The 27777-nt window shown below is 44.7% G+C and overlaps 2 protein-coding genes across 5 annotated transcripts in view; both read right to left on the reverse strand.

Annotated features, from left to right (window-relative positions):
• The window catches only part of LOC149352263 (protein phosphatase 1 regulatory subunit 3C-like), a 29612-nt gene extending 15756 nt beyond the window's left edge, over window positions 1-13856 (reverse strand). The window contains exons 1-2 of the mRNA XM_089581423.1: window positions 12213-13856; window positions 5048-5316 (exon numbers count right to left, since the gene is read on the reverse strand). Of these exons, the coding sequence (XP_089437549.1) occupies window positions 5048-5316; window positions 12213-12453 (510 nt within the window). The 5' untranslated portion in view covers window positions 12454-13856. The remainder of the gene's footprint in view (window positions 1-5047; window positions 5317-12212) is intronic.
• A 2538-nt stretch (window positions 13857-16394) lies between these two features.
• LOC149352264 (uncharacterized) overlaps window positions 16395-27777 on the reverse strand; it is a 37010-nt gene continuing 25627 nt past the window's right edge. For 2 of the 4 annotated variants that reach the window (XM_089581425.1, XM_089581426.1), the window contains exons 6-8: window positions 23579-23688; window positions 21241-21256; window positions 16395-19294 (exon numbers count right to left, since the gene is read on the reverse strand). In XM_089581425.1, the coding sequence (XP_089437551.1) occupies window positions 19166-19294; window positions 21241-21256; window positions 23579-23688 (255 nt within the window). In that variant the 3' untranslated portion in view covers window positions 16395-19165. Of the gene's footprint in view, window positions 19295-19426; window positions 21257-23578; window positions 23689-27777 lie in introns of those variants that run through there. The other 2 variants (XR_016290721.1, XM_089581427.1) reach the window with 2 other exon arrangements.

Genomic DNA, 27777 nt, shown 5'->3' on the forward strand with positions numbered 1-27777 from the left:
TGCTTCTGCCGGTTGTCCCCGTAGCAACTGAGAATCGCTGTCCTTCACTAAGCCTATCGGCTACGAAAATTGAGGTGCGATCTCAGAAACAGAAAATTCAGCGAAACGAGCGAGAGTAAAGAGATCGGAAAATCCGTGGCGCCGTTAGTTGTCGATGAACGCGGCCAAAAAAAAAAAGCTAGAATCATGATGGTACCGGCGGCGAGCGAGCGGCTCTCGCTAGGTTCCTTTACATAGCAGTAAAAAAAAGAAAAGAAAAAGCGCCCTTATCTTTTGCATTACCGCGCCCATTCAAACCGTTTAATTTGAAAGATTGCGCATTCTGAGAAATCCAGGCCGCTTGCGGACAAGTAAAGCCATCCGGTACTTTGCAAAAGGACTGGACTTAATTTCCAGAACTGTCTTTCTTTTCTTCGTCAGCCGCATTAGGAAGTATTTATAAACTTTGCACGAAAGGTGCCAACACGGAGCGATCGCGCGAGCACGGCGTCGACGGTAGCGCCCTCCTGACGCATTTCGCAGCATCGATACTTGACTATGTAGGAGGTGCAAGTGAAAGCTTTGGGCGAAAAGGTGACGTCCGTTTGTCTTATTTTAGTTTGTACAGAGATTATTGTTCCTCCCAGCCCGGACTATCGACAGGTACCCGTCTGTGTACTTTCGCCCGCTTCCGCCGTTTCCAAGGGGATTCACTGCTCGCAGGGCCTTTCTAAAGGTACCGGACATATTCTGAACGATGGCGTGCCACCAGCAGTGTAGGGAACACAGTTTGCAAGACTGCCGAGGGATCCACCTTGGCAAAGTACTGCGGAGTAGCCCAAAGCGCTGCACGCAAGCAAATTATTATTATTATTATTATTATTATTATTATTATTATTATTGCTGACCGGAAAATTTAGCATGAAGAGTTTTGTAGCTTTGAATACCCATTTTTGGCAAAGCAGTGCATAAAACGTATATTTTAGATTTTTTATTCTCATATTTTCTGACTGGATATGTTTAACATTTTTGTTACTTTCTGTGCGAGTCTCAAATTTTGCCAAAGATTTTTTTTTCTTTCGTAAGCAACATATATTGTTTTTTTTTTTAAATCTTTGCGAAGAAAATTCTATTAGGTACACTATATATTATATGCTGCAATAAAAAAAATAATAGATGAACAAATTTTTTATGCACAAGTACCACCCTAAAATTGCCTTTCCAGACCTGTAATTTTTATCGTTTGCTTTTTTTTAGATTTGCACCTTTAGGGGTGCACTTGTGTACCTTTCTAAGATGCGCAGGTACAAGATTGCTGCAGCTTCATGGGGCGCAAGGGTGCACGGGTGCTCTTAGACTTACTAAACAACTTTCCATTTAGCGTGCGTCTAATACGAAGCAAGCTATTCGCAAATGATAATTTCAGATTTTCGCGTAAGGCTATGTTTCTGATTTGCGCCGAGACAATTTGATAATTAGGTCAACTGTCTTTGCTGAAGTGCCAAGCGCCACTGATTCTATTCACGGGCTTACTTGTACGAGGTGTATAAAAGCGGAGAAAGTAATCGTACGTGCCATCAGGAAGTTTCGGGCGTGCTGCTGCGGTTCGCTTCCTTGCTGAACTCTCTCACCTCAGCAGCACTGAACGGCTGATTCCAATGACGACTCACCCTGGTGGTGTTGCTGTGCGAGCAGGTTTGCTCGAGGTTGGCCTTCCATGGGGGAGCTTTCTGATTTTTGGAATATTTTTGGAAGAACGTACATCTCTATATCACTTTCATTTTCGCGGTTATTCTAATGCCCACTGACACAGGCCGTCGGCATTTTCTAGCGAGGAGACTCTTCAGCTTTCCTTTACGAGTGCATGCACCCCAGAAACAGAGCTATTAGGTCATACCAGTAGGAGGAGTAGGAAAAAATTTAATAAAAAATTACGGACGATTTAGCGTGGTTAGGCCAAATGCGAATCACGTGCGCTCACACTTCGGTTTTCCAAATCGGGTTGGGTTCGGGGCTCGGTTTAAGAGGGCGAGGCGATAGCGCTGAGTTTTGGATCCATTGCGCACGGATGGAAGTTGATGAAGACTACGACACAGCGCGAGAGACTGGCAGTTAAACACGCGGGATGTTCGGCTGCGGCGGTGACGTAGCGATCTAATGCCGTGGCCGGCGAAACATCTGCTCGCGCCGCCGCGGGTTCGAAACGCACTCGAGGCCATAGAGTGTATTGCCACAAAGTGTTTTGCATAGCTGGCCATAAAGCCTGCTGGCAGGTGGGCCACCTGCCAGAGGCTTCGGACAGACAAACATCGGCGAAACCTGAGACTGAGGAGGACCAGCGGGCCCTCATCCACAAGGTCCGCAGTGCAACTCAAGCCAGTGGAGCTCTGGAATAAGGGCCCCACCCATAAGCTCAATCAGTTACTTTTCAGTGCGCTAGCACGAAAATCAATAATTAATGGTCTTTGAGTAAAGGAAACGGCGCAGTAACTGTCTCACTTCTCGGTGGACACCTCAACCGCGCCGTAGGAAAGGAAGGCGGGAGTGAAAAAGGAGAGAAAGAGGTGCCGTAGTGGAGGCTTTTCCCGAATAATTTCGACCACCTGGGGATCTTTAACGTGCACTGACATCCAAGGGCGTCCGCAGAATTTTTTGCAGGGGGGGGGCCCCGTTGGTGCCCCGGGGGGGGGGGGGGGGGGGGGTATGTTCGTAGCAGAAAGGCGCTATTTGCGGAGTAAATTTATTTATTTATATATAAATAAAAATTAAACAAAATGCACACATGAAAGAAAAATTACAAACAGCAAATTAAAGCGCGGCTAGGAGAGGTACATTGGAGTTTATCAACGAAGAAACAACTAAAATTAATAAAAATGCAAAAAGATGCTGTATCACTTCGTGGAGAAGAGTGCTCAGTCTTGCTGCATACGGGTTCTCGACTCACCCGGATTGATGACCAGCACACAGCACAATATGTTCACAAACACGCAACTACAGTCACTCAGTCAGTCTTCCTTGAACAGCAACTGTAGGCGCCTCGGATTTTTCTGGGCGAATTGCGTAATTACACGTGTGATAAATTCACTTCTGTGCTTCATTACACGCTCTCGGTGCACACTCATCATACACATTGATTGGAAAAACTGTTGAACGCGTACGTTGAAAACAAAAGATGACTATATATACAACGAAAACTTATTTACAAGATAAATGCACGCTCGCAGCTTCATACACCTCGCTCCATCTTGCTTGCGGATCCGCACAGTCGAGCAACCGCACACACACTGCTCTCCGCTCGTCGTTTTCTCGTCCGCTGTCTTGGTTGTTCTCAGCTTCGCTGACAACCGGCCACTAAAAACACCCAAGCACAAACACAGAGGCGCGCACACGTGCAAGGGCTTACTTGCCGCAGTATCCCCGAATGCGCACTTTGGGGGTGAAAGGAACGCCGCGAAACTTCCGAGGGGAAGGGACACTCGCCACTCCAGTCGGAAAATTTGTTTTTGTGTTTTTATGGGGTTCAGAGCCCCAAAACGACTCAGGCTATGAGGGATGGAGTAGTACAGAGTTCCGGGTAATGTCGATCACCTGGGTCTCTTTACCATGCACTGACACGCACAGTACATGGGCGCTGTTGTGATTTGAGGCCCAGCCAGAGGTGACAGGCGAGCCAGGCAGGCGCCATCGGGCTGCGTTGACCAAAGGCGCTGGTTTTCGCAGAAGACGCAAAGAACGCTGGTGTGGGGGCGCCTCGGGAGACTGCGTCGCCGTGAACAAAAGCAGCTAATCCCCTTTGCCGGAGATTCTGAAAGCGGCGCTTCTACCGAACTGCGCTACCCGTGGATCGGAGGAGACAGCGAGCGGCGGCGGCGCCAACTCATCGCCCGCTTGCCCCTGAGCAGCCCGACAAAGCGGGGGTGGACACGGCTGATTTTACCTTCCCTCCTTAAGAATTCATCGGTGACCGGCGTAACGATAGGCGAAAACAAGATGCCCCGTGCACTGTCTGCCTCCGTGTCGCTATCTCTCTAGAGATCAAAGAAACAGACACCCATCTCAAGGCGGCTCGAAACACATGCTCGCCGGTGCCGCTGTATGTCTGGAACAGGTCGCCCTTCAGTAGAGCTAACGATGGCGTGGTTTGAAAACGGCGGAACGACGCACGCCCGGACGCGGCATTTCGCAGATGTGACCATGCGGGGCTGCTTTTACCCTTTTGACTGAGCGCACCACCGCCCCTGGCGTGCGGCCATCACTCACGGTTCGAGTGAGTGATTTTCCAGGGGGGTGCAGCCGCCCCCCCTTGCCCCCCCCCTCCGGACGCCCATGCTGACATCTCACCGCACACGGGCGCCTCTCCGGATTATTACGAATGGCGGCGCCATCTGGAAGCGGCAGATAAAGACTGTTGCTTATTTCGCCATGGTGTTCTGAAAAGCGCTTCTTTATTTGCTTATTTTACCTCTTAATTTATCTGTCGGACTGTTATATCTACGGATTTTTGTTAATTTATCTGTATCATTGATTTTGTTGTCAGGCGGTTGTGCGTCTATCAACAAACTCGAAGTCTGCAACTTTAGCATAGTGTGTGTTGCAACAACAGATCGCGGGCGGCGCAGCAATCCGTGAACAGCCGAATTTTAGCCACCTCGGACCGCCGTTTTTGTGACACATGGATCCTATGGGAAGTTTCGTAACTGGTAATATCAAAGAGCCCTGCCACAGAAATTACCAGTGCCATTCAAACGCTTCGATCGCTACTTGGGCAAATGTAAAACAATCCAGACCTGTGCAACTGCAAAGCAATCGCTAAAAGGGCGCAACGGGTGGCTATCACACCCACTGCATGCATGGGTGTAGCCACTAACTTTTGCACCCATTCTAGCGGGTTCAATGGCGTACCCATAAGGGTGCAAATTTATTTACAGTGTAAGGTAGGCTTACGCTTCATAGCGCGCCGCCATGTACCCGCACAGGTAATTAACCCAACTGGCTCCGGTCGGCGTGCGGCGCTGTGCCGATGCCAAAGTCGCGCCAGGAATGTGTTCCGTGCCCAGCGGCGACCCACCTTGTCCCGGTAGACGCGTTGTCGCAGCTCGTCCCCGGAGGCCAGCGTGAACTCGGGCTCGAGCGCGGGCGGCGCGGCGCTGGGTGGCGTGGTGCTGGGAGGCGGCTGCGGAGTCCGGATACGGTGCACGAGGCGGCGCACGTGCTCAAGCTCCAGGCCCAGCGCGTCTGCGAAGGTGACCAGGCGGCCCCGGCGGCGCCGCTCGGTCCAGCCGGCGGGGCTCTTCTTCGGGGGCCCGCGGCGAAGGATGCCGCGCACCGCGCCGTCCGCTGCGCAGGGACGCCAGCGGCGATTACACCGCGTCGCCACGGTGGGCGACGGCGTGCAGCCAGAGTCCTCTGACAGCTTTACTTGTCATGCAGCTTCCCCCAAGTTTCATGTAGGGACAGAACCAGCCACTATACGAGGGGCGCCAACGTCGATTAGAGGACAGCAAGCTGGTATTTCGCCCAGGAAAGAATCCTTGCACATCGAGAGATTACTCTGTTACCCATGTCTTAAACGAAGCGATATGTTTTAGGCGAAGAGTGGAATACAGTGAGGAAATAGAGATTATTAATTAAGGAATGCATTTAACGTCTATACTGCCGTCTTTTGGCGTCCGCGGTCCGGCTTGAGTAAAAAGCGCCCATGCATTTTTAAGAGGACACGGTATAAGTGGCCTTGGCACGGGCGAGGAACATTTATATTTTCTTTTTCTTTGGGCCCAACATAATGTTTGTACACATGGCAACATTTTGAGCACGCTGCGTACATGGCCGCGTCAGGTAGGAGGATGAATCACGTTACCCAGGCGGGCTTGAAAAAAAGAAGTAGTCTAGTATATAGGCGGGAAAAAAAAAATCTCGATAGAAAAGTGGTTACGAGGAAAGGAAAGCGCAGTAACTGTCTCACCACGATAATTTTAAGCAGCGCGAAATGAGAACATCGAGGAAACACGAAAACGATAGGACAGCGCTGACTACCGACAGTTTTATTGGAACAAGCAAGCCACATATTTGTACAAGGCAGAAGCATAACATAACCGGTTGCGGGAAACTCAAAACCTGATAACCGCATCCTGCATGCAACAACAAGAAACTCGTATGGTCACGCGGAATCGGTAGATAATCGCACACACAAGGTACGAATCACCCGTTTCTTCACGCTGCTTAAATTAACATGATGAGTAACAGACTAGACCACGCAAAGATTTTAATCAGCTGCCTCATACTCGGTGGAGACATCAACCGCGCCTTGCGGGAAAGGATGCAGGATCGAAGGAGTGAAAGAAGGAAGATGGTTTACGGGTGTTTAACGTCCCAAAGCGACTCAGGCTATGAGGGACGCCGTAGTGAAGGGCTCCGGAAATTTCGACCACCTGGGGATCTTTAACGTGCACTGACATCGCACAGCACACGGGCCTCTAGAATTTCGCCTCCAAAGAAATTCTAGCCGCCGCGGCCGGGATCGAACCGGCGTCTTTCGGGTCAGCAGCCGAGCACCATAACTGAGCTACCGCGGCGCGCCGGACGACTGACGTCGCACAGTACACGAGCGTCTGTTGCATTTCGCCTCCACTGAAACGCAGCCAACGCGTTCTCGTGCTCAACAGGCGAACGATTTAACCACTGAGCTGCCGCGGCGGGTACAGACTCGATAGAAACGTGGACTTACTAAGGCAATAAGCACTTTCGTCTGGGCGAGTTGGTTCATAACAGCAAATTGAAGGAATAAAATTGGAAGTTTGCGCGTTGTCCTGTCCTCACGCCTCTTGCGTTTTTCTTCTTCAACCCCTTTGCGCAATTTTATTCCTTCAATTTGCTGTTACTAAGGCAGCTTTCAAAAGATTAAGAGCAGGGTTGGAAGAGAGGGAACTTCATTAGAGTGGATTTTCGCCTTCGAGAGTGGGCCTAATGGCAGCCAACGCTGGGCTTTTGAACTAAGAGCAAAAATTGGAAAATTGGCTTTTAGGAAAGCAAATGACGCAGTAACTGTCTGATATATCTCGGTGGACACCCGAACCGCTCCTTTATCCCTTCCCTTACGGCACAGTTCGGGTGTCCACCAAGGTATGTGAGGCAGTTACTGCGTCATTTGCTTGCCTCAAAACCACTTTTCCAATTTTTCCTGTCTCCGAAGTCCAGCGCTGGCTGCCATTACCCGCGTACAGTGGCCCAGCAGGTGACGTAGCAGCAGTAAACAAAGAAGACAGACTCGATAGAAAGCATAGAATTCTATATAGGAGGCGTAATTCAGTTCTTTAGGGCCCAGAACCACAAGTTCTGGTTGGGCCTCCGAGTTCGTCTCTTAAGCTTCGTCTCCAGCTGCGACTTCGGTTCAAAACCGCGTCAATATCTTACCTAAATGTTAACACACACCCAACGGAAATCGCAAATAATTTGCTCGATAATTTGAAGCACAAAAAAAAAGCTGACTAAGGGGATTCGAACAGTTGTCACGCGCTTAAAAACAAAGTACTAATATATGACACCACGAAAGCGACGCGAACGAAGACTTTTAATTGCACTCTTAACCGTTCTCATAAAAATTTTCCCTTTTTCCCCGCTACGTTGCGCTGCGCAGGTTGCGATGCGATGAAGTGGTGCTGTGCCGTTTAGAGAATGGAATCATGCCCATGGGCCGGAGCAACCGTCAGAATTAAGAAATAGAATAAAGGCATAGTAATCCGTCACGTCCACTGAAGAAAGAGCTTACAATGTTATCCGACCACAAGGTCTTCTGTGGCAGCTCCCGAAATAGGCGGAGCGTGTGACGTCACGCGTGCTTTTAAGTGGTTGGCTCGGTGCCACTATCAGTGTGTACGGAGCCGTGGACGGGAGTGCACGCTGACCTATGCCAACATCAGCACAACAAAGACACCCAGAGCGAATTACTTGTAGTGTGTGCCATTATTAGCGTAGACCCGATGCATGGCATACACTACATGGTGCTCAGATAGAATAATAGGAGCAGTCGTCATTGCCCCGGTGTTTCGCTAGACCGTCGTTTGCGTGTAAATGATTGCGTTTTTTTTTTTTTAGCGAATGCTTTACTAGCCCAGCGGCGCCGATTTCGCTGTGTCTGCACGAATGACCTTGAACAGAAGGAGCGTAGCTGCGTAAATGACCACGTGACTCGCAGCAGCTGCAGCCGCGCGCCCCGCCGTCGCCGCGGCCTCTGCACGGACCGCTGGGTGCTGCATATACAGTGTTTCGCTATGGACGAAGCAAGTCAGTCGGAACCGACGTCCTCGAGAGTATATGGTAGACATTACCATAGATCTAGTCTTTCAGAGGGAATCGCTGGCCTCTACTTACTCTGTGGCCAGTGTTGATACGGCGGCGAACTACTTTACCGAACACACATCGATGTTCGTAGCCATTAAGCCAAATAGGGAGCAATAAAATGATGCTAAACAACGCCTAAACGTGTGTTCGTCCATGTCTAACAGCCAGCCTAGGCATGTCTGCATGTCTAACCAGGCCTAACTAGCCTCTATAGCCTAAACACAGTTAAACCGAGGCTTAACCAGGTGATACCAAAACTTTCACTTGCATAACCAGGGTTAGCTGAGCCAACACCCTCTCAATATTAAGCCGCAACCATTTTTTCCCTCTTATTTTTCGAACAGACAAGGCGTAATTCAGATACAAATTCGCCGCTTCCCTGGAGCTTTTCGCGCCTGTTCTACAGGCCAAGAAGTCGGTGATCCATGCGGCTAAGCAGAAGACTAGGCGCTCCAATCGACGCGGCACCGCGCAGCATTACGCACAAGTTCCATGACCAGTACGAAAGTGTCAAAAAAAAAAATCCACACAACGAAAGCATGACCACAAAATCCCAGCCAAATGCAGAGACGTCTTATTTAAATAAGCATTATGGGGCCAGTTAAAAACCAAGTCTAGATTATCTCTATATTCAACTAACATCAAGGTAGTGCTTGATACCGGAAGCCAGCATTCGACAAAATAGCTTAGCATTAAAGCTGTTCCGATCGGAAAGGGAAGGAGACCGTCCTTTGTTCCAGTGCAGTGGGGAGTGGGTTGTTCATTGTTCGGGCTAGGGATGCAGAGGGCTGAAGGAAGGTGCGGGGTCGCTAGTGCTGGAAAGCATCCCCCCCCCCCCCCCCCCCCCCTCACAGCACGGGGACAAACGACCGTCTCCTACCCTTTCCTACCTAGTCTGTGCTGCACAGCCCTAAAAAACAGGCGATCGACGCATAGTAAGCAGCGCGTCACATCACTCCGCTGCGACTAGCGAAAAACCCAATTTTCGCGTCTTTCGTGAATCGCACAGACCTCGCCAAAAATTGTTTCCGCGCAGATGGAGCGCTAAGGGTTCCGCGATTTCGATCACCTGTGCTTCGTGAAATTTAGTGTTCGCGAAATATTTTGATTATGCGGCTTCGCCCGAATTCGCGGAATATTGAGCTCGCGGAAAATGTCATTTACAGTAACCCCCGCATCAACTTTTCAACGTCTATGTGTATACTGCGATGCACTTTCTTTGACAACGCTGGAAACACAATGAGGAGCTTGAACCGCAGCTGCCACAGCCGATAATAGTTGTGCGGTGAGAGCTAAGCTAGTCGCGACAAACCCAACACGCGCTTATTATTTTTTTTTCCCCACAGAGCTAACAGGCTTTACGGTGGCATTGTTGGTATGAGGGGCCTTCTGTCATCAGCTCTCAACGCATTCGCATTATCATTTAAAATTCCAAGGAAACCATTTCGTGGAAAAGCAAACTCTCTGATTTCATGGCACCGATGTAGACTAATTATTTTTTCACGGCGTTTATTTCGTGTCTATTACAGAAATTACAGCCGCGGCCAAACGTGCACTGACACGCGGGCATTTCGTCTCATTTGCAGATTCTTCTGGAATGCCTAGAGGAGTGTAGACCCAAAATTCCGGGTGCATGTTTTCTTCTGTGTAATGTTGCGTAAGACATTACTATACGTGGATCACCACGTGACATTCACCTATTTCACCTGTTTCAGATTCGGTTTTAACAGCCGAACGATGGTGTGAAGTAAAAGGTCAGCAAACGTCGCGTGAAGCATGAAAAAAAAAAAACTCAATATAATCGCTGCTCATTCATTCGTTGTGATTCCGGCTCTCGAGGCAGGCTGGATTTAGCATTGTAGCGAATTAAAACAACGAAGCACCAATTATATTGCAGTTGTTTCATGCCTCACGTGTCATTGCTCAAACCGAAACAGAAAATCATTTAGCGGTCGTAATCGAATATCACGCGGTGATTCACATATACTTCTTTATAATCCATTTATGCGTTAACGCATCATTACAAAGAAAACATGAAACCAGAAATATACTACTCAGTAAAACTGTAAATATAAGCCAAAGGAATTAAGCGGAAGAATTCATTCTTTCATTCACTCTGAGCGAAGTAAACGCATCCATGATCTCTGGCTTTATTAACTTGCAGCTCACAGAACCCGTTCTGTCACAAAAAGCCCCGCGCACTACGCGTAGAACACGCGTCGAACCAGGCCTCCTCAAAGCGAAAGGGAAACCTCCGGCGCGTAACCTCGAGATAACGCCGACGAACGAAGCAGCCACGGACAAGGCCAACAAAGGCGGAAGCGGGCTCGCAGCAAGATACAAGTGCAGCCGTCGCTACTTGAAACTGTGATAGTGCGCGGAATCTCCTTTCAGTACGGGCGTCGAGGCCGCGAGCGGAAGTTTTTGGCAGCCTGCATGCGGATCTTACACGCTTGCTGCAAAGGAGGCGCCCGTAACAAAGGCAGCCTATTTTTTGAACAACAGCAACATTACAACGGTGTGCCGCTTATGGTGCGCATTGTCGTCGTTTCTTTAAAATCAGGACTAACCTAGCTATACCTGCTTCGTATGCCGTGGGTAACACGGTGTGGCTGGTTGATTCGATCCCACAAGATTCCACAAAGGAAGAGGTGTAACACACAGCCACAGCAATCACTTCTGAATCTGAACAGTAAATTACATGTCTGAGCAGGAGAGTTCTGGCAATTTCTTCTTTTAGCAAAATTTACTGCCTTGAGTAAATAAGGCTAACAGGGGGATAAAGCCGGTGAAAACAAATTTCGTCAATCCTTAAGTGCATGAGATACTAATATGGTTTCTGGGTGTCATTCGGTTTCCGTACGGTGCCTCAGTCCGCGGTGCCTTATTTCATTGGATTGTAAATTGCTTTACATACAGGGAAGGCAATCTCCTAACAGATATAGAGTTTAACCCGACATTTATCAAACTTGTTCGAGATGCACGAATGCGGGGAAATATCGGGGGTTCTTTTTTGCTGGAAATGAATAGCCCATGCATATAATATACAGTGCTGTTAGAATCATTTACACCCCCGTAGAACAATGCCCATCGGGAGATTTGCACGCATGAAATACACAAATAAATAAATAGCTAAGAACAATCTCTTTGTCCATTGCGTTCGCGCCTTTTTACACGTATTGGCAAGCTGCGCCTTCGCCACAACAGGTGGTTCCTCATGTCAGGTGAAATGAGATGCGGGTCAAGAAAACTTTTCATGACTCTGTGTTCCTTAAAGTGCAGTTAATGTTAAAGTCGCATTAGACAAACTCCTCGTGCCGTCTTCGAGCTGGGCAGAACAACAGCGCTTCAGCGCCAGGCGGGCGCGCGTTTCATGACCGCGGAATTGTGGCTGCATTGAGTCAAAAACAACTACAAGGTGTTCTAAATACGTCATATAAATAGCGTTGCATGCACCTTAAAGCAACGATACAGTTGAGACTGCCGTGCTAATCTGCGGATTTCGAATGAGAGACTGCGCAAAGTGTGACCTTCACCGAAGAACCCCGACTTCGCAAAGCCACCTGCTTCGGAGGCGCAGCCAGTAAAAGCGTATCCGTTTCTGTACTGAGTTAGTACTTCCCGGCGGTTGACCACTGACTTTTTTTTTTTCTTATCTCTTTCGCTCTCTCTAACAGCGGAAGAAAAACTGCTCAACAACTTGGATGATGACGCTGATGCAGGAACTTGGCGCAATCACCTGTTCATTGAAGGAAAAGCCGATTTACTGTCAACTTGAATACGGTCGGGCAGGAGCGTGGTTAAGTGGCTTGATCGAAAGTTATAGACAAAGTTCTAACAACCAGGTACTGCCACCGGGTTGACGAACCATCAGAAGGCAGCTAGGAAATTCTTACCGGGGGGAATGGGCTTCATGCTCAGCACATCGTCATCGCCGGATTCCACAGATTCTCGCTTCAGAAACTCCGCTAACAGTTTCATCTTGCGCTCCCAATGCTGCTCCTCTACCTCGGCACACATGTGGCACGACGAAAGGTTTCTTGGCAGGTAAAGGTAAATGCTGTCCGCGTCGGCAGCATTAAGGACGTTTGCGAACTCCCGCCTCTCACCCAGAGGCGGAGCGCATGTCTTAGACATCGCTGTAGCACTTGTTCCGGCACTCCCAGATAGGAAGGATATGAACCTGCACAGCACTTTCTCTCATTGTTCATGCCGACGAGAAGCCGCAACATCCAGGATGATAAGTGAGTTCATAACCCCTGCTGTGGCGACACCTCTGACAACGTTCGTTGACACCGCGGGCCGCTTGTCTGCCGTTAACTCACAGTGAGGCTCTCATTATATATAGGTGACCTCGAGGGCTTCGTGCAGTCGGTGCCTTCACCTAGCTCCAAAACTCCTTCGCCTCTTTTTTCTCAGGACCTCTCCGCTTTCCCCGCTTCCCAATGGTGCTTGCCAGCCGCTACACAACCGTCAAGATATCATTCATCGTATCCGAAACCTATGAGCAAAATTGCCATGCGGCTTTGGCTATGGATTGATATGGATTGTTAGGTTCTATGAAAAAAAAAAGAAGCCGATAAAAAAATTACGAGTTTGAAAACAAAGGTGACCTGTTGGAAAACGGTTGCGGAAACTAACTCGAAATCTCAATAAACATTAACTACAGATTTAAAAGAAATACTCTTCTACACAAAAAAACACACATTGCTCATTATGTGGCTATGGCGGCAGTTTCAAAACACGCGAAAAAGCGCCTATTCGTAAATCCCTCTAAGCGTGAGAATTTTTTTTTCTTTCGAAATGTCACGACAACTTGCAACCTTTCCTCACTGTGTTTTGCACAGTACGCAGTTTAGCGCTTGGTTCTTCGCGGCTAAAGGAAAATAGTTTTACAATGCTCCATGTATCCACAGATTAACCCACAACGCAGGACGGACACTGACTACCAACTCTCAAGTTTCACAAACCAGCATGACATACACCAGTGACACTGTACCACGTAATACGGTCTGCCAATTTAGTGTGAAAGAACGCCTCAAAACGCTCGAAGACGAAAGAAGAGAATGAGAACTGTGTGACCCGTGCACTCAACATAGACCTTACAACGAAGGCAAAGTAAAGATTACCAAAGCTCTTAAGCTCACGCTCTCGTTCCTTCGCGCTGAGTTAATTTGTTGATAGCAATGAACCAATTAGCCCAGAATAAGATCCCGATTTTCCATGCACAAAAGAGGATATCTAATTATGTTTACATGCCTTCAGTTACCCCACTAAATCATTTTTTTCCTTTCTTTTTTTTAAGAGTACATGAGTATATCCAGCAGACTACAGACTACACATCTGTCATTTTGCAGTGTCACGACTGCAACCAAGCACAGACAGATCTAGACCAATATGATTTCAAATCATATCAGTTTCTTTTTTCGACATTTGTTACAATCTTATTTGTTAACAGCAAGGACAAGAAAACACTACAGCCAGGTATTTCATGTAGCCGCCCAGTAAAAAAAAAAAAAACAAACAATTTGAACCAACTGGATTTCTAACTAGTTCCAATAGGACCAATTTAGTTTCCAACTGGCTCCAATCGGACAGTGCAAATGCACTATGCAATTGGACCAATTGGGTTTCCAATTGGTGAGCCCAATTGGTGTGTGTAAATGCTCCTTTCTGCATAGTGTCTGTTGGCTGTTTTCTAGCAAAACAAGACAGAACCAATATGGTTCTTATATCAACAGTAATCAGCAACTTAACCTACAACACTGTATTCATCTGCACTGGCACAGCCGAAGTTAAATTAAGTAACTGTGCTCAGTGGGCAAGCGCCACGCCCCAGCATCCGAATCTCGTAAATGGACTATTTAAGAGTGAGTGGAAGTGTGTTCTCTGGATTTATACCCTTCCAATTTTTTAATAACAACACGTGCTACATCGCTAAATGCAACATGTAAAATGCTTCTCTCGGCTCCACCGCTTGCTTATTCGTGCAGTAATTTAACACATGACGTGGCATTTAATAGTCCCTTTTCTCTAGTAACAAGTCACTTTCCAGATTCAGTCAGAAATAATTGAAAATCAGCATAATCTACAGTGACAAAAAACCAAACAAGCAGCATATATATTGCAATGATCCTTGCCACTCATTGACCCTAAAAGAAGTTCACTGCCACTTCCACTTTAGAGTGGTCGCTTACTCAAAGGAAGCAAGATGGATCAGAAGCACTGCTGTGTATGCTGCTTGATTTGGCTCTTTGTCATTGCAAAGGATGCAGATTTTTAATTAATTCTGACTGAATCAAGCAAGTACTGCATCCTAACACATTATTAGAGATTAGGAACCATTAACTGCCACGTCATGTGTTCAACTGCTGCATGAACAAGCAAGCTGCATATCCGAGAGAAGCATTTTACATGTGGCATTTAAAGATGCAACATGTGTTATTAAAAATTGAAAGGGTGAACATATTGAGCTCGCATATGCTATCAGTGTCTGAATGTGTAGTGTTTTTTGTGTATGATGTATGGATGTCTGTTGGCCTCGATTTCCATAAAAGCGTGTGATTTCCAATTCCTGTGGAAAAATGTTGAGTGGCACCAGGCAAAGCATCTTCCTGCAGTCTTCACAAATTAGTTCTCCTTTTGTACATTAATATGTAGTAGTAGAAATACTTCTCATATTGTGTATTTTGCACTATTTAATTGTGAGGTACATTTTGTGAATATTTTCTGGATGCAATAACTGCCTAGCCTAATGGATCCAATTGGATGGTCCAGTTGGATTCAGTTTGGTCCAATTGTACAGGTGGCTAAAAACACAAATGGAACCAATTGGAAAATCCAGTTAGAACCAGTTGGAATGCCCACTTGGTTCCAATTGAAATTTCAATGTTCTTTTTTTTTACTAGGTGGGCATATCTGATGTCCTTTTGTCACCAATGCTCAGCACATATGTATTACACTTCCAAAGTTCCAAATAACACAGTTTGTGCAAAAGCAAATGATGATTTCATAACAGAATCAGATTTCAGAAATACAATCAATTTGTTTTAAAATTTATGATGTTATGTTCGGGAAATGTTGACTGAAAAAGCAGCCAGCAATGTGAAAGCAGTTAGAAACCAGATGACAAATGCAGCAAGACTTCTTTTCTGCTCTCCACCTACATCCTGTCACACCTCACAGCAAGGTGACCGTTGGGGGGAGGCCCGCTGTGATGAAGCAAAAGATGGGACACCTGGTGCCGTGAATGCTGCTGGTATGGAGCATGGTACAGTCCCCTAACACACATTGCTGCAACCAGTGTTCAAATGAGCAACTGCCCAATTTTTCTTTGTTCACTAGTACATACATATTTCACCTTGCTAAGAAGTGTAATCATCATATACATATGTGCACTCTGCCTTTACACTGAAGAAAAATAAGAGTATGCAGCATTCACATTATATATTGTAAATTGTGACATATATTATTTAAATTTATATATTTATTTATTTTTGTTATTTCCAGGCCAACAGGCATTAGAAAGAGGAAGGGCATACAAAATCGTAGCCGCACTTCTTGAAGGTGTCAGCACTGGCTGTGGTGGTGATGGAGGCAGGGAGGTAGTTCCACTCATTGCAAGTGTGAGGAATAAACGAATTCAGACGAATATCAGTATGGCATGGCGGAACCCCTACTTTAAATTGATGATCGATGCGGGATGACACACAGGATGCAGAAACGAGCAATTCATGTTTAAGGGTGGTGTTATTGTAAATTTTATAGAGCAGACAATTTACACACCTGCTCAATACTTTCCATCCTTCATTAGGAAGAAGCAAGCATGAGCAGGAAAGAAGCGTCATACATCCCAAGAAGCTTTCTACTCATAAGGAGCACCATTTCAGTAGTCTGTTAAAGGCATAGCTGTCAACAGTTGTCATCTTCAAAATGTATTCAGACACACAGCACCTCAATGATCCGAGGTCAGCGCACCTCAAGGAAGTCCATATTGCATTGTGCTTTTTCTCTGAATTATGTAGTTCTGAATTATGTATAATTCTTGCCTCCTGTTGACCATTCATGAAACGCCCAAGTCAAGAACACATCAATTTATTAATAGTTCAGAATTATAATGGCCATGCATTTGGTTCTTCCCGATGCAAGCTCATATTCCACCTGGTAAAACACACAGTAGACATACAATACACCAAATTACAGCTGAACCCTCCAAAGTCAAATATAGAAGAAAGAAAGCTCGTTATAGCGTGCGTAATCAGACAGAACTTGCACACACAGGACATGCAAATAACCAAAACCACACCCAGATTTTTCACACAAGTTAGTCCCTACTGGCACAAAATGTCCAGCCCGAATTATTCCGAATTATTGGCTTTATCGAACATAGGTTTGGTTTGGTTTATGGGGTTTAACGTCCGAAAGCGACTAAGGCTATGAGAGACGCCGTAGTGGAGGGCTCCGGAAATTTCGGCCACCTGGGGTTCTTTATCATGCACTGACATCGCACATACAGATTATCCCCCTGAAAATCCTGTTTAAAAGTATAGGAAAGTTCTGCAGTTTATCGAACTCTTTCACCAGTTGTTCAATACATCCAACTGTGCACCACGCCCCTGGGAGCGACGCTTTTCTCAACGACACTCTTCGATCACTTTTCGTGCACAGAGACGAGTGAGCTGCATGACCTTGGGCACCTGCTGGCAGCGCTAAAGCTGTAAAATTGAGTGATGAGATAAATGTGGGGTGTGCTTGAGTGTGGCCTTCGATCTCTTGTATACTCATTTTCCATGTCGCATTGAGGTCATGTGGTGAAACCAACCTAACTAACTAAAGTCTAGAGACAACTCTCGCATGGCATCCTTCGCTGACAAAGCCATTGTGGAATGAGCTATTATTCTATACAGTGTACTGGTAACAGGGTTAGACATCTTATGATAAGCAATGGCTAGTTCTGAAGCACCGTCTGCTGCAGCATTGAAGAACTCTGGCTGCAGCTTTGATGCGAAGTACCTTAGGCCTACCAATACCTAGCAGGTGCTGACCTGCCGGCACATCAGAGGGCAACACATCGCTGCAAGCAAGTCATTATTGTAGGTGCAATGCATTCTTGCTTTTGGGCTGAAGACAAGATTATATGTTGCCATTCATTATATATCAAATTATCCTTATAACGAACCATTTGCAACTTCCTTTGAGTTCGATATATCCAAGTTCGACAGTAGCTAGTACCAAAGCACATTTTCATAATGCAAGAAATTCTGATCATTAAAAGTATATTATTCCACTAAGATGTACATATGTGTGTCAGTGGCACTCCCTGATATTACAGCTTCAATGTAGGCAAATACTTGCAGATAGGCTAGTTTACCTTCCAGTCAAACAGGAGGCCTATGTTTTTGGTAATACTCCTTTAGCATTTTTATGTGGAACATACTGGCAAATCCTTCCAGTGTTGTACAAGACAATTCTGTGATCAGGCTTTCACAAAAAAGAACACCGGAGAGAGACCACTGCTTTGATAAAGTCATCCTTTTAAGACGATGTTCTAGTAAAAATATGTGAATGAAATTTAGGTACTATAACTGCCCTTTCAGTGTATCTCCGTAGTGTATCAAGTGTCCGTGCAACGCATGAAACAGTTCTTACACTTGTTTTCAAACACAACAACACAACTAAATCCACAATTTCTAACACATGGCCTTTTATAGAGAGGGCATTATACCAGCAAATGGCTGCAAGTCCTGTTCTAATGAGCACATCGTAGTAAAAGGTACGCCCCATTTGTTTACCATGATGAACATACAACAGAGCTAAGTTTCACAAATTTTTGATGAAAATAGTTGCCAGAGTTGTAAAACGTTTGGGAATTGTAGGCGGTCAGCAATATGAAAGCTGTTTGAAAGAAACATGATTACAAAACAAATGCAACAAGTCTTTTTTTTAAAGTCCGCATGTGCATTCCATTACACCTTGCAGTAAGGTGACCAATGAGGGGAGGCTCACTGCAATGAAGTGAAAGGTGGTCACCCGGCGCCATGAACGCTGATGGTAAGGGGCATGGCATAATCCCCTCACACTTGCAGTGTGGTGCATTGCTGCAACCAGTGTCCAAATGAGCACCTGCCATATTTTCTTTTGTTGACTTTTGTTTCCCCTCGCTAAGATTGTAATCATCATATTCTTCAAAGGACACCCTCACACAACCCTCCATACTGGTAAACTGCAGGATTTAAGCCTCACAAGGACTAAACCCCTTTACACTGTATTCCCTTAGTCTAGCAACTGAATGAACAAATTCATAATTTAAACAGGAGTGGTTGAATTTGTGACTTCATACACAATGTCACAAATTCACAAGCCACAACTGGACTCGCCACATGTAGTGACAACAGTAAAAAGCATTCTTTTTCTCTGTTTCCATGCTTTTCACACTTTTCACAATTTGCTTTTACTATTCACACATCACTTTGTCTAAAAACCTCCTCCAAGCTAAAAAGTATCTTGTTTATTGCAATCTTAGTATTATTACATACAAGAAAATTATGGCAGAACCAATAAGCTTGTCTGTAAAAAAATCAACATGGGAAAGTGTACGGTGAGTCATCAAAGGGTACTTGAAGTTCATGCACTTTCCTCTGTCATCAAAGCTCTCCCTTTTGGTGAAATCTACACACTTGATGTCCTTGAAAGGTAACCTGCTGGTCTATAGACTCACTTCATATTAGGGTTTATGGTCTCTTTAAGCAAACAGAGAATTCTGCTGCAAAGAAATTTCCTTCCTTTACACCGTGCCTTCTTGGTTTATACGCATGCCTGTTTCTGTTCGCAGATATTTCCTTGTATCAACCTAATGCACAGCTACTACTTGCCACATAAATAGATGTCTGGCTAACGTAGATGCTTCAAGCAGACATCGGCATTCTTCCGTGACTTGCTTTTTTTGTTTCTCCATTACTTGCAGAGCTTTCTGCTGTAACTGAAATCACAGCAAAAGCCAAGAATGTGAAAGAGATGCTGCAGCACAAAAGTACTCAGGTGATCAGAGCAGCTTTTTTTGTGCAAAAGCACCAAGAATTCAACGTTCATAGTAAAAAAAATAACAAGCTAATAGTTTTTGCAAATTTATTCATGTTGCAATTATTGCCAGCTCACGCAAAGACAGTCAGGAACACTAAAATGAGGCCACCAGTGTCTCAGCCCCAAACTAGTTTTGACAGTTGACTTTTCCTATAGAAAGGCCTCATATTTTTAAATCTATACACTTCTTTCCAAACAAAAAAAATGCTTTCTTCAATTATAATTCAGTAGCAAGAAACATTGAAGAGCTTTTGAAACTATGCGAATGGGTAGCACAGCAACCAGAGAAATAATGAGCAGCTTTAGTCAAAGAATGAAGATTTTAATGGCTGACTGCAAATGGTAACAATCAGGGTTTGAGGCATAGTTATGAGAAAACAACAGCTCAGTGGCCATAGAAACACTTTTTGAAAGGATGGTAGTTCAATGACATTTTAAAGGGACACTGAGGACAACGCTATCAAATTTTTTTTTTGCTAGTAAAACCCAATAGTTCGGAATTTTGTGACTTCGTTGCCGCTTGTTTGGCAGCAAAAGGTGCATTTGTTGCTAAGAGATTTAGATTCGAAGTTGAAAAACTTTTTCTCTCTACCACAATTCAAACTCAGGACTCTCTGATGACGAAAGAAGAGAACAGCAACGTAAAGCGGCCGAAACGGAGACGAGGACTCCATGATTGCTCGCGTCAAGCGCTGCGCTCTCGCCTTGCAGCAGCCGAAATGAAAAGTACTGCCAGCTGGACACTGAAGGCCTCTCTCAGCCGCTGTCGCTTCATTTGCAATTGCACCAATGTTGCAATGGATCCCGTTCCCGATACCGATGACAAAGTTCTCGCAAAGAACTGCGGCCTGCATACAGCGACCTCAACCCCACACAGCATGCGATGCTTTTGAGGGCTGAGGTGGTGGGTCTGGCAAGCAAGTCCTAGCGCCGAGGAGTCAGCAGCGTTGCTGTCCATCATCCCGACTGACGTGTAGTGACTGGTACGTGCGGGCATATTTAAATTCTGTAATAATAGTCCTCGTAGAGCTGGTCATGCAGCCCAGCGTCTTGGTACATTCACGATGAGAACACACCGAGCAGTGCATTTGCTAACAAGGAGGTGCGTTGAATATTGCCTACACACAGCTCTTTTTCCTTGTCGCAGTTGCGTGCCGTAGCACAAACATCGTTTGAGGAGCACTTGGAGAGGCATTTGGAGGTCCTCTGCTGCTCTGCCCTTGTAAATCGAGGTGCGTAAGTAATCATGCACGCACGCAGAACACATAGCCAGGAAGCACCCCAAAACATACCGAAATTCAGCTGGCCGGCTGTTGCGCTGCCAACTGCAGGTTTTCTTTGACTTCCAACATTCAGGTTGTCTTTTTTCTGTCTTCCTCGTGTGATAAAAGTGCACTAGTGGTTTCAAAACAAAACTTAAATACTTCAATATCGATCAAACACATGATAACCTTCATGCACCTTTGTCAGCCTCAGAGATCGGTGGTATCTCATCTCCTATTTCGTCATCACACTTGTACTTGCGAGACTGGCCTGTGGCGGTGATACCTGCATTTTAGTTCTTGCTCTTTTCTACCTTACAAGAGCTTTGTTGTCAGATAGAGTTGTGTTTTTGTGTTTAGGAGCTGGTATTCTATCGATACAAGCCAACTCCAATTTCTCCTCAGTGTCCCTTTAAAATGTACACTGAGGCTGTAGACTTTCATGCAAATGCCTTGCCTTTTTAACTGCGCCTGTACACAAACTGCAAATCCTGGTTCTAGTTTTAGGCAATCATCAGGAAGGGTCTTCATGCACTTTGGTCCAACTCTCGAGTACTTGTGAATAAAGTCGCAATTGACTCACACCATCCAGCAGGGACCTAGGCAAACAAAAGAAAAGAAAGGCCATAAGTAATAATAATTTGAAAACATCCTCAGGCTCCACCCTCTTTCGACTCCTTCAAGCTTCAAAATTGAGGCCGGTGAAGTTTCTTCAATCTACTGCCTATTTGAAAAGATTGTATGCTAGTACGTACTAACTGCTCACCAGTACCAAGGGGACAAACATTTCAATTTTGATTTTTTTTTAAATGTGGCACATTTTGTTTGCTGTTTATTTAAGAATGCAATTTTCAGTTTTTTTTTTTTTTGGCTACTATTATTTCGCACTGAGGAATTGCATATATTTTTTTCGCCTCTATATGTGGTACTGCTGTGTGGTCAAAGGCCACATAGAGTTTCTGCTGGCTAGTTAGCATGATCAGCCAACATCTCAGTAATGAATGCACAGTAATTAATGCACCGCCTATTTTGGACTAGATAATTTAGAAAAACAGTTACACATTTTTCTTTAATTTGTGTATGGGCCGCACCTTCAGGATTCCCAAACGAATTAAAAAAAAAAGTGCAGCCCTTACACGACTTTATACGGTATCAGACCAGTGCTTGCAGGAAGAAATGCCATCATCACAAGAAAAACTAACAGCATGAGAGCTATGTGATCGGGGTGTGAGACAAAAAAAAAAAGTAAATGGAAGTTAATTTCTAACAACTTGGCTGAACAAAAACCAGATAAACGAAAAACAAATGTGAAAGCAACACATACATACACTTGCCATGCTTGGGCAAGAGGCCTTTCTGTCTTATAACCTTGAAGTTCGAACCACTTCATCTGGTTGTGATAAATGCACATGTATTTCTTGCTTAAAGGTGCACTGAAGAGGAATCTGAACTTGTCTTTTTGCCGCGGGAACTCGATCTACACGTTTCGAGCTTTCTTAGAAACTGCGATTTACTGCCCTGTGTGGCCGATTTCCCCAATTAAATCGAATTAACGTCCGGCTCCCGCCTTTTTTTTTTAATTCTGCCTCGTACGGTGGGCGGAGTCGACCAACGCGTGGAGCGCTTTCACCCAGTCCCGTGGCGGCTTGCCGCTCTGCCATCGGCGGAGTAATACGTAGTAGTCCGTAGTAGCAAATATTCCGCACGTATTTTTATTTCTTCAGGCTTATTTTGCGGCTATATTATTTGCGAATGAAACTATTTATTCATGGAAACCCAAAAAACAAAATAAAGCGAAAGCAAAGCCTCCACGGGACTGGGTGAAAGGCGCTCCACGCGTTGGTCAACTCCGCCCACCGTACGAGGCAGAATTAAAAAAAAAAAAGGCGGGAGCCGGATGTTAATTCGTTTTAATTGGGGAAATCGGCCACACAGGGCAATAAGGCCACACAGGGCAATTGTTTCGCTCCAATAAGTCACTGTTTCTAAGAATGCTAGGAACGTGTGGATCGAGTTCCCGCGGCAAAAAGACATATTCAGAATCCTCTTCAGTGCACCTTTAAGACACGCTGCTCACTGCTTTACTTAGGGAAGGAACTGAGAAACCAGCAAACGCTTCACAAGAGCAAATTTTCGCATTAATTGGAAATAAAGAAAAAGTGACTGCAGCAGAAATCCAGGAGCCAGGTGACAGTCGTGCATGGTTTTGTTAAGAGCCACTTGCAAACGTTGTCAGTGGCCTTATATGCAGTGGAAGAACTTCCATATAAGAAAGTAGCATAGTCTCTGATTGGGTGATGACTGTCTGTGAGCACACAGCACTATTTATATATTTATTTGTAATATTGTCAAGGCCCGGGTCGGGTGTTACATAGGGGAGTGGAATGCATAACATTTAAGGAATAAGAGAAAAACACAAGAACACAGACATGCACACAACGGTATAAAACTGAAAAATAACAAACAGTGAAAAAGTAATGAATTACAGGAATGCCAATATATACAAAGATATAAACAAATACTAAGTGCAAGAAATAATTAACTGGGAATACCAAAATGAGCTGTTAGAGCATGTTTGAATAAGCTAATATATGTGTTATAGACACTAGCGCCGTGGGAAGGTGGTTCCACTCACTAATTGAACGCGGGACGAATGAACTGTGAAAGGCACTTGTGTGGCATGCAAAAGAAAACATTTTATGACGATGATCTACGCGACATAATGTATAAGAGGGCCGCTGAAGCAAATAATCGTGAAGCGTATTGTTATGCTAACAAACAAAGCTTGACTAGGAGATGCAGCCTCCAAGCCTGCACCAGTGTATGTCTAAGGTTGTGGAGCAATGCCTCAAAACATGCAATCACACTACTTTATCCAAGGGCCCCACTGTTTCACCGTGCTAAGACACCACCACACTGACCTCAGAGAACCTTCTGCCGAGTCTGCTGCAGCCCTAAGTTTGCACGACAGGTCAGAGGTCATTTCTGGCAAACTTTCATATTGTTGCTTCTCCAGCTGTTTACAGCGAGCCTACAGTACAGAAACAAAAAGAAAAGAAAACCAAGGTTCAATCTTTCTTGTCCAAGGAAATACACTTCAACAGCACTAATGCGCTTGCATATATCCAAATTTCTTGGACCACAGAATTCTGTCTGAGTCACCAGAAACAAAAAAATTACAGGATTGCTCTTAAGTTTACTTAAGAGCAGAAATGCGAGAGCCTTTCCCTGTCCTCTTTTTCTCCCTCCATTTTTTTTTAACTTTTATTTATTCGCTTCCCTTTTGTTTTTTGTTTTGTTTGCTTGTCCACCCCCCCCCCTCAGATCACTGCGGCAACCCGCATTGGAGCAATGCGAAGGCAGATCGTCCACATACTGTATTGACGTCCATGGCTGTTCTGACGCCTAAGTGTATTTTTTCGTGTTTAATTAATTACACCTCATCACCCAAATTTTTCCCACTGCAACATTCTATCACACACTATCTGTCACAATCATATTTTCACACATTTATCTTCAGAGAACAATGCAATCATGAGGACAAAATTGCGGACACTTTTGGGTGACTCGACAGAACCATATAATGCTCTCGCATTAATAAAATGTTATGTAATAGAAAATTATAGCATACTGTCCAGCTACTAGCAGCATTACGAGGAGAAAGAGTAGGTTGAGGGGTAAGAAGGTTTGTCCCGGGCACTGTGCGACGGCTAGTGACACATATGTGGCCACGGCATGCACTTACATATCAGCATATAGAAAACATACAAGCCACTCCATGTTATATCCTACTTCATCCTTTATGGAGGTCTATATCAAAACAGGGCAAGGAGTCAATATATTGACGCATACCAACTTGCATTTATGTATCCTCCTCCTACGTAAGCCTTATTACAACCAGGTACACACAAGGAAACAATAGAGTCTTATGACAAGTTTATTTAGCAATCTCAAGCTGGTTATGTTCTTCGCACAAGAAAAGCCAATTGCTTTTATGGTTCAGTATCTAAAACACCGTTTTGCAGCACTCTCAGAATACCTGGGTTCAGTAGCTTGCAGTTACAGTAGCCATTTCCACTTGTCAATTTCCCGCAAGCATCACAAAAAGAAAGGTGAAGCTTGAATCGTGCAAAAATGAAACTCGAGTAAATTACTAACAGCACAATGAAAGTTTTGAAGCTTGTATGAATCAGGGAAATGCACAAAATAAAAATCTGAACTGCCGAACCCCCTGAACAGTCATAGTACACTGCTTTCACAAACAATAAAAAATTGCTTAGCAGTGTGTGTTGGTAGGCGCAGGACACACTGCCGTTAAAAGAGGGTAAAATGGCATGCAAGAAGTGTGCATACAGGCTTCACAATGTCTGTGCACACATTCACTAGAAGAACATTCAGTGGAGACTTGCAATTTCAGTTTTTGTGAATACATATTTAAATTCTGGCGCAATAATAAATTTAAACAGCTGCAGTAAGCACAGCAAAAATGCTTCAACCAATTACGGTGGCAGTTATAGTTGTCCTCCTTTGCGTTAGCAGACCTTCTGCGAACCCGGACGCACTATCAACACTGCCGGGTGATTGTCACTTCCAAGTGTTGGCATCTGGAGCACATTGGCCACCATCATCATTTGCCAGAAGCAATACTCTTCATTGTGTCGCTTCAAGATGTTAAACTTGACATACCACATTCTCTCTCACAACTTACTTAAGTGTAAGCCATGCACTGCGATAATACTCAATGCACGCCAAACCTGAAAACTGGCACACTGCACCTTTCCACTGCACCAGCATTTCTGCACTTCTAGTTTTTTGATAAGGCCTTGCTCAGTGGTGTCAAACACAGAAAAATACACCACTTCTAACATGCACGACAATGCAACTATTAGTGAGGTGCACATGTGATAAATTCTCGCTCAAGCAGGACATTAATGGATGCAGCACAATATTCAGAAGCGTAAAAGTGCAGAAATCCCACCATTATAAATGGGCTCAGACAGGTCAATATTATTATACATACAGTCTCCTGTCCATAAATGAGAAAAGCTGATATAGGGAGCGGTGTACTTGGTTTGTGCTTTTTTTTTTTTTTTAAATGCATCTTGAATAAGTGTCCACAGAGATATGGAATAAATTTCTGTGAACAAAGATTATGACAACTTTTGCCTCCATATGAAAACAAACACATGCACAAGGACCAAGGGCCCAATTTCAAAATGGCCACTAAAGGGGACCCCACCGTGGTGGCTCAGTGGTTAGGGCACTCAGCTACCTAGTCAGAGTTCCAGGGTTCGAATCCAGCGGCGGCGGCCGCGTTTCGATGGCGGTAAAACGCAAAGGCGCCTGTGTGCTGTGCGATGTCAGTGCACGTTAATGATAACTAGGTGGTTGAAATTATTCTGGAGCCCTTCAATACGGCACCTTTCTCTCTTACTTCTTTCACTCCCACCTTCCTCCCTCCCCTTACGGTGTGATTTGGGTGTTCGCCAAGACGTGAGACAATTATTGTTCCATTTCCTTTCCTTAAAAACCAAGTTTCATTTTCTAAAGGGGAACACTAAGTCAAGCTAGACTGATAGGTTAGCGTGACATGATAGCAAATGTGCATTTTTACTGAAAATAAAGCTTTGATAAGCCAGAAAACTGCATAAAAGCAAAGTACACAAAGCAACACCCTTGGCAAATTCCTGCAAATGTGCCTGGTAACATGAATTTGTTTACTGGCCACAACTGCTTTCTGGTTGCTTTTTCGTCGTCAATGGGCAAGTACCGTCAAAATATGAGGAAAGCAGAATGGTGAGCATTGCCAATAATACAAAGAGTCTCATATTTAAAATAGCGCAAATCAGACGCCAGAAAAAAATACAAGACATAACATGAGCACTGAGCCTTTCATCTTGCACTGTGTGCATCAAGCCGGTGTGTAGCTGTCGTACATAGCAAGTTCAGAACTGCATGCTCTTAGTGGCATTCACACTCAGAAGTGATTCCTTTGGCAGCCGGCAAACACATATAAAAATGACGTAACCTTCCCCATGTGGAAGGATATTGAGGATTTCATTTGCAATTTTTTCAGTAATGCAGCCACCTTTTCATGCAGGAAAAATGGTGGTAGTATGCTGGAGAAATAATCTATTCGTCTGGTGTAGCGTCTTGCTTAGTTTGCTATTTCCCTTTAGTGTCCCATTAAAGATGGCAAAAGAGCTTGTGCCATCCCTAACAGAAAGAAAACAGGAAGACTGAGAACAATAACCTCCATGATGAAACAATAAGTCGCCATGGTACTGAAAAACTAGCCACCACAGTATACCTGTGAATCAAAATTCAGTTTTATTCAAGGGTGCTTAATTCTTCCTTTCAATATTTATAGAGTTAGAGTTTTTTACATGGGCACAACTTATACTCTCCATACACAAAGGCCAGGTGTCCCTAAAAAGCAGTAAAGGCATGCATATTTTATGTCATAACAACACACCACACGTGTATAAGACTATCTACCTAAGAAGCAGACTATGGCAAGTACCACTAGCACAATCCTGTGTGCAAACAATGGCAAGATTCAAAATGCAAACATAAAGAAAAATTCTTCAAGTAAATTCCACGAGATGACAGAAGGATTTCCATTTTTTATTTCTCCCCTATTTTTCCCATTTTGTCTATGGCTTTAGCTCAAAGGCTGCTGTTAAAAAACAGATTAATATTTGCAAAGGATGAGTTTTTCCACTACTTTTGTTCTTGATTGCCAATGAAAAAAGGCAGAGGTACTCACAAAGCATTGAACACCATTTCCGCAGAAGCCATTCATTTTTACATTTCATGAGTTTCGTAATAAAATTTCTACACAGCAATAGCTAAAAGGCAATGGTTATTATCAGAAGCAAGGCCAATGTGTATAAAATGACAAGAGATGGCACACTAATGCATTTATCTCTCTGCTAATGACAAAATAGGTGGACGATCAATATGATCAGTGGTTTGTAATACTACAAGAAATTTGAATTCAGTGTTTAACGACAAGCAGTATCATGCATCGCACCGCTAAGAAACAGCTGTTTCAATTTAAATCTCATTTAGTACTCCCTGCTGAACAGCAAAGCCCCAAAAAACACCACCTTTCACC

This window comes from Amblyomma mixtum, chromosome 3 (genome assembly GCF_055824585.1).
Source record: "Amblyomma mixtum isolate Tamu chromosome 3, ASM5582458v1, whole genome shotgun sequence".
NCBI classification, from domain to species: domain Eukaryota; kingdom Metazoa; phylum Arthropoda; class Arachnida; order Ixodida; family Ixodidae; genus Amblyomma; species Amblyomma mixtum.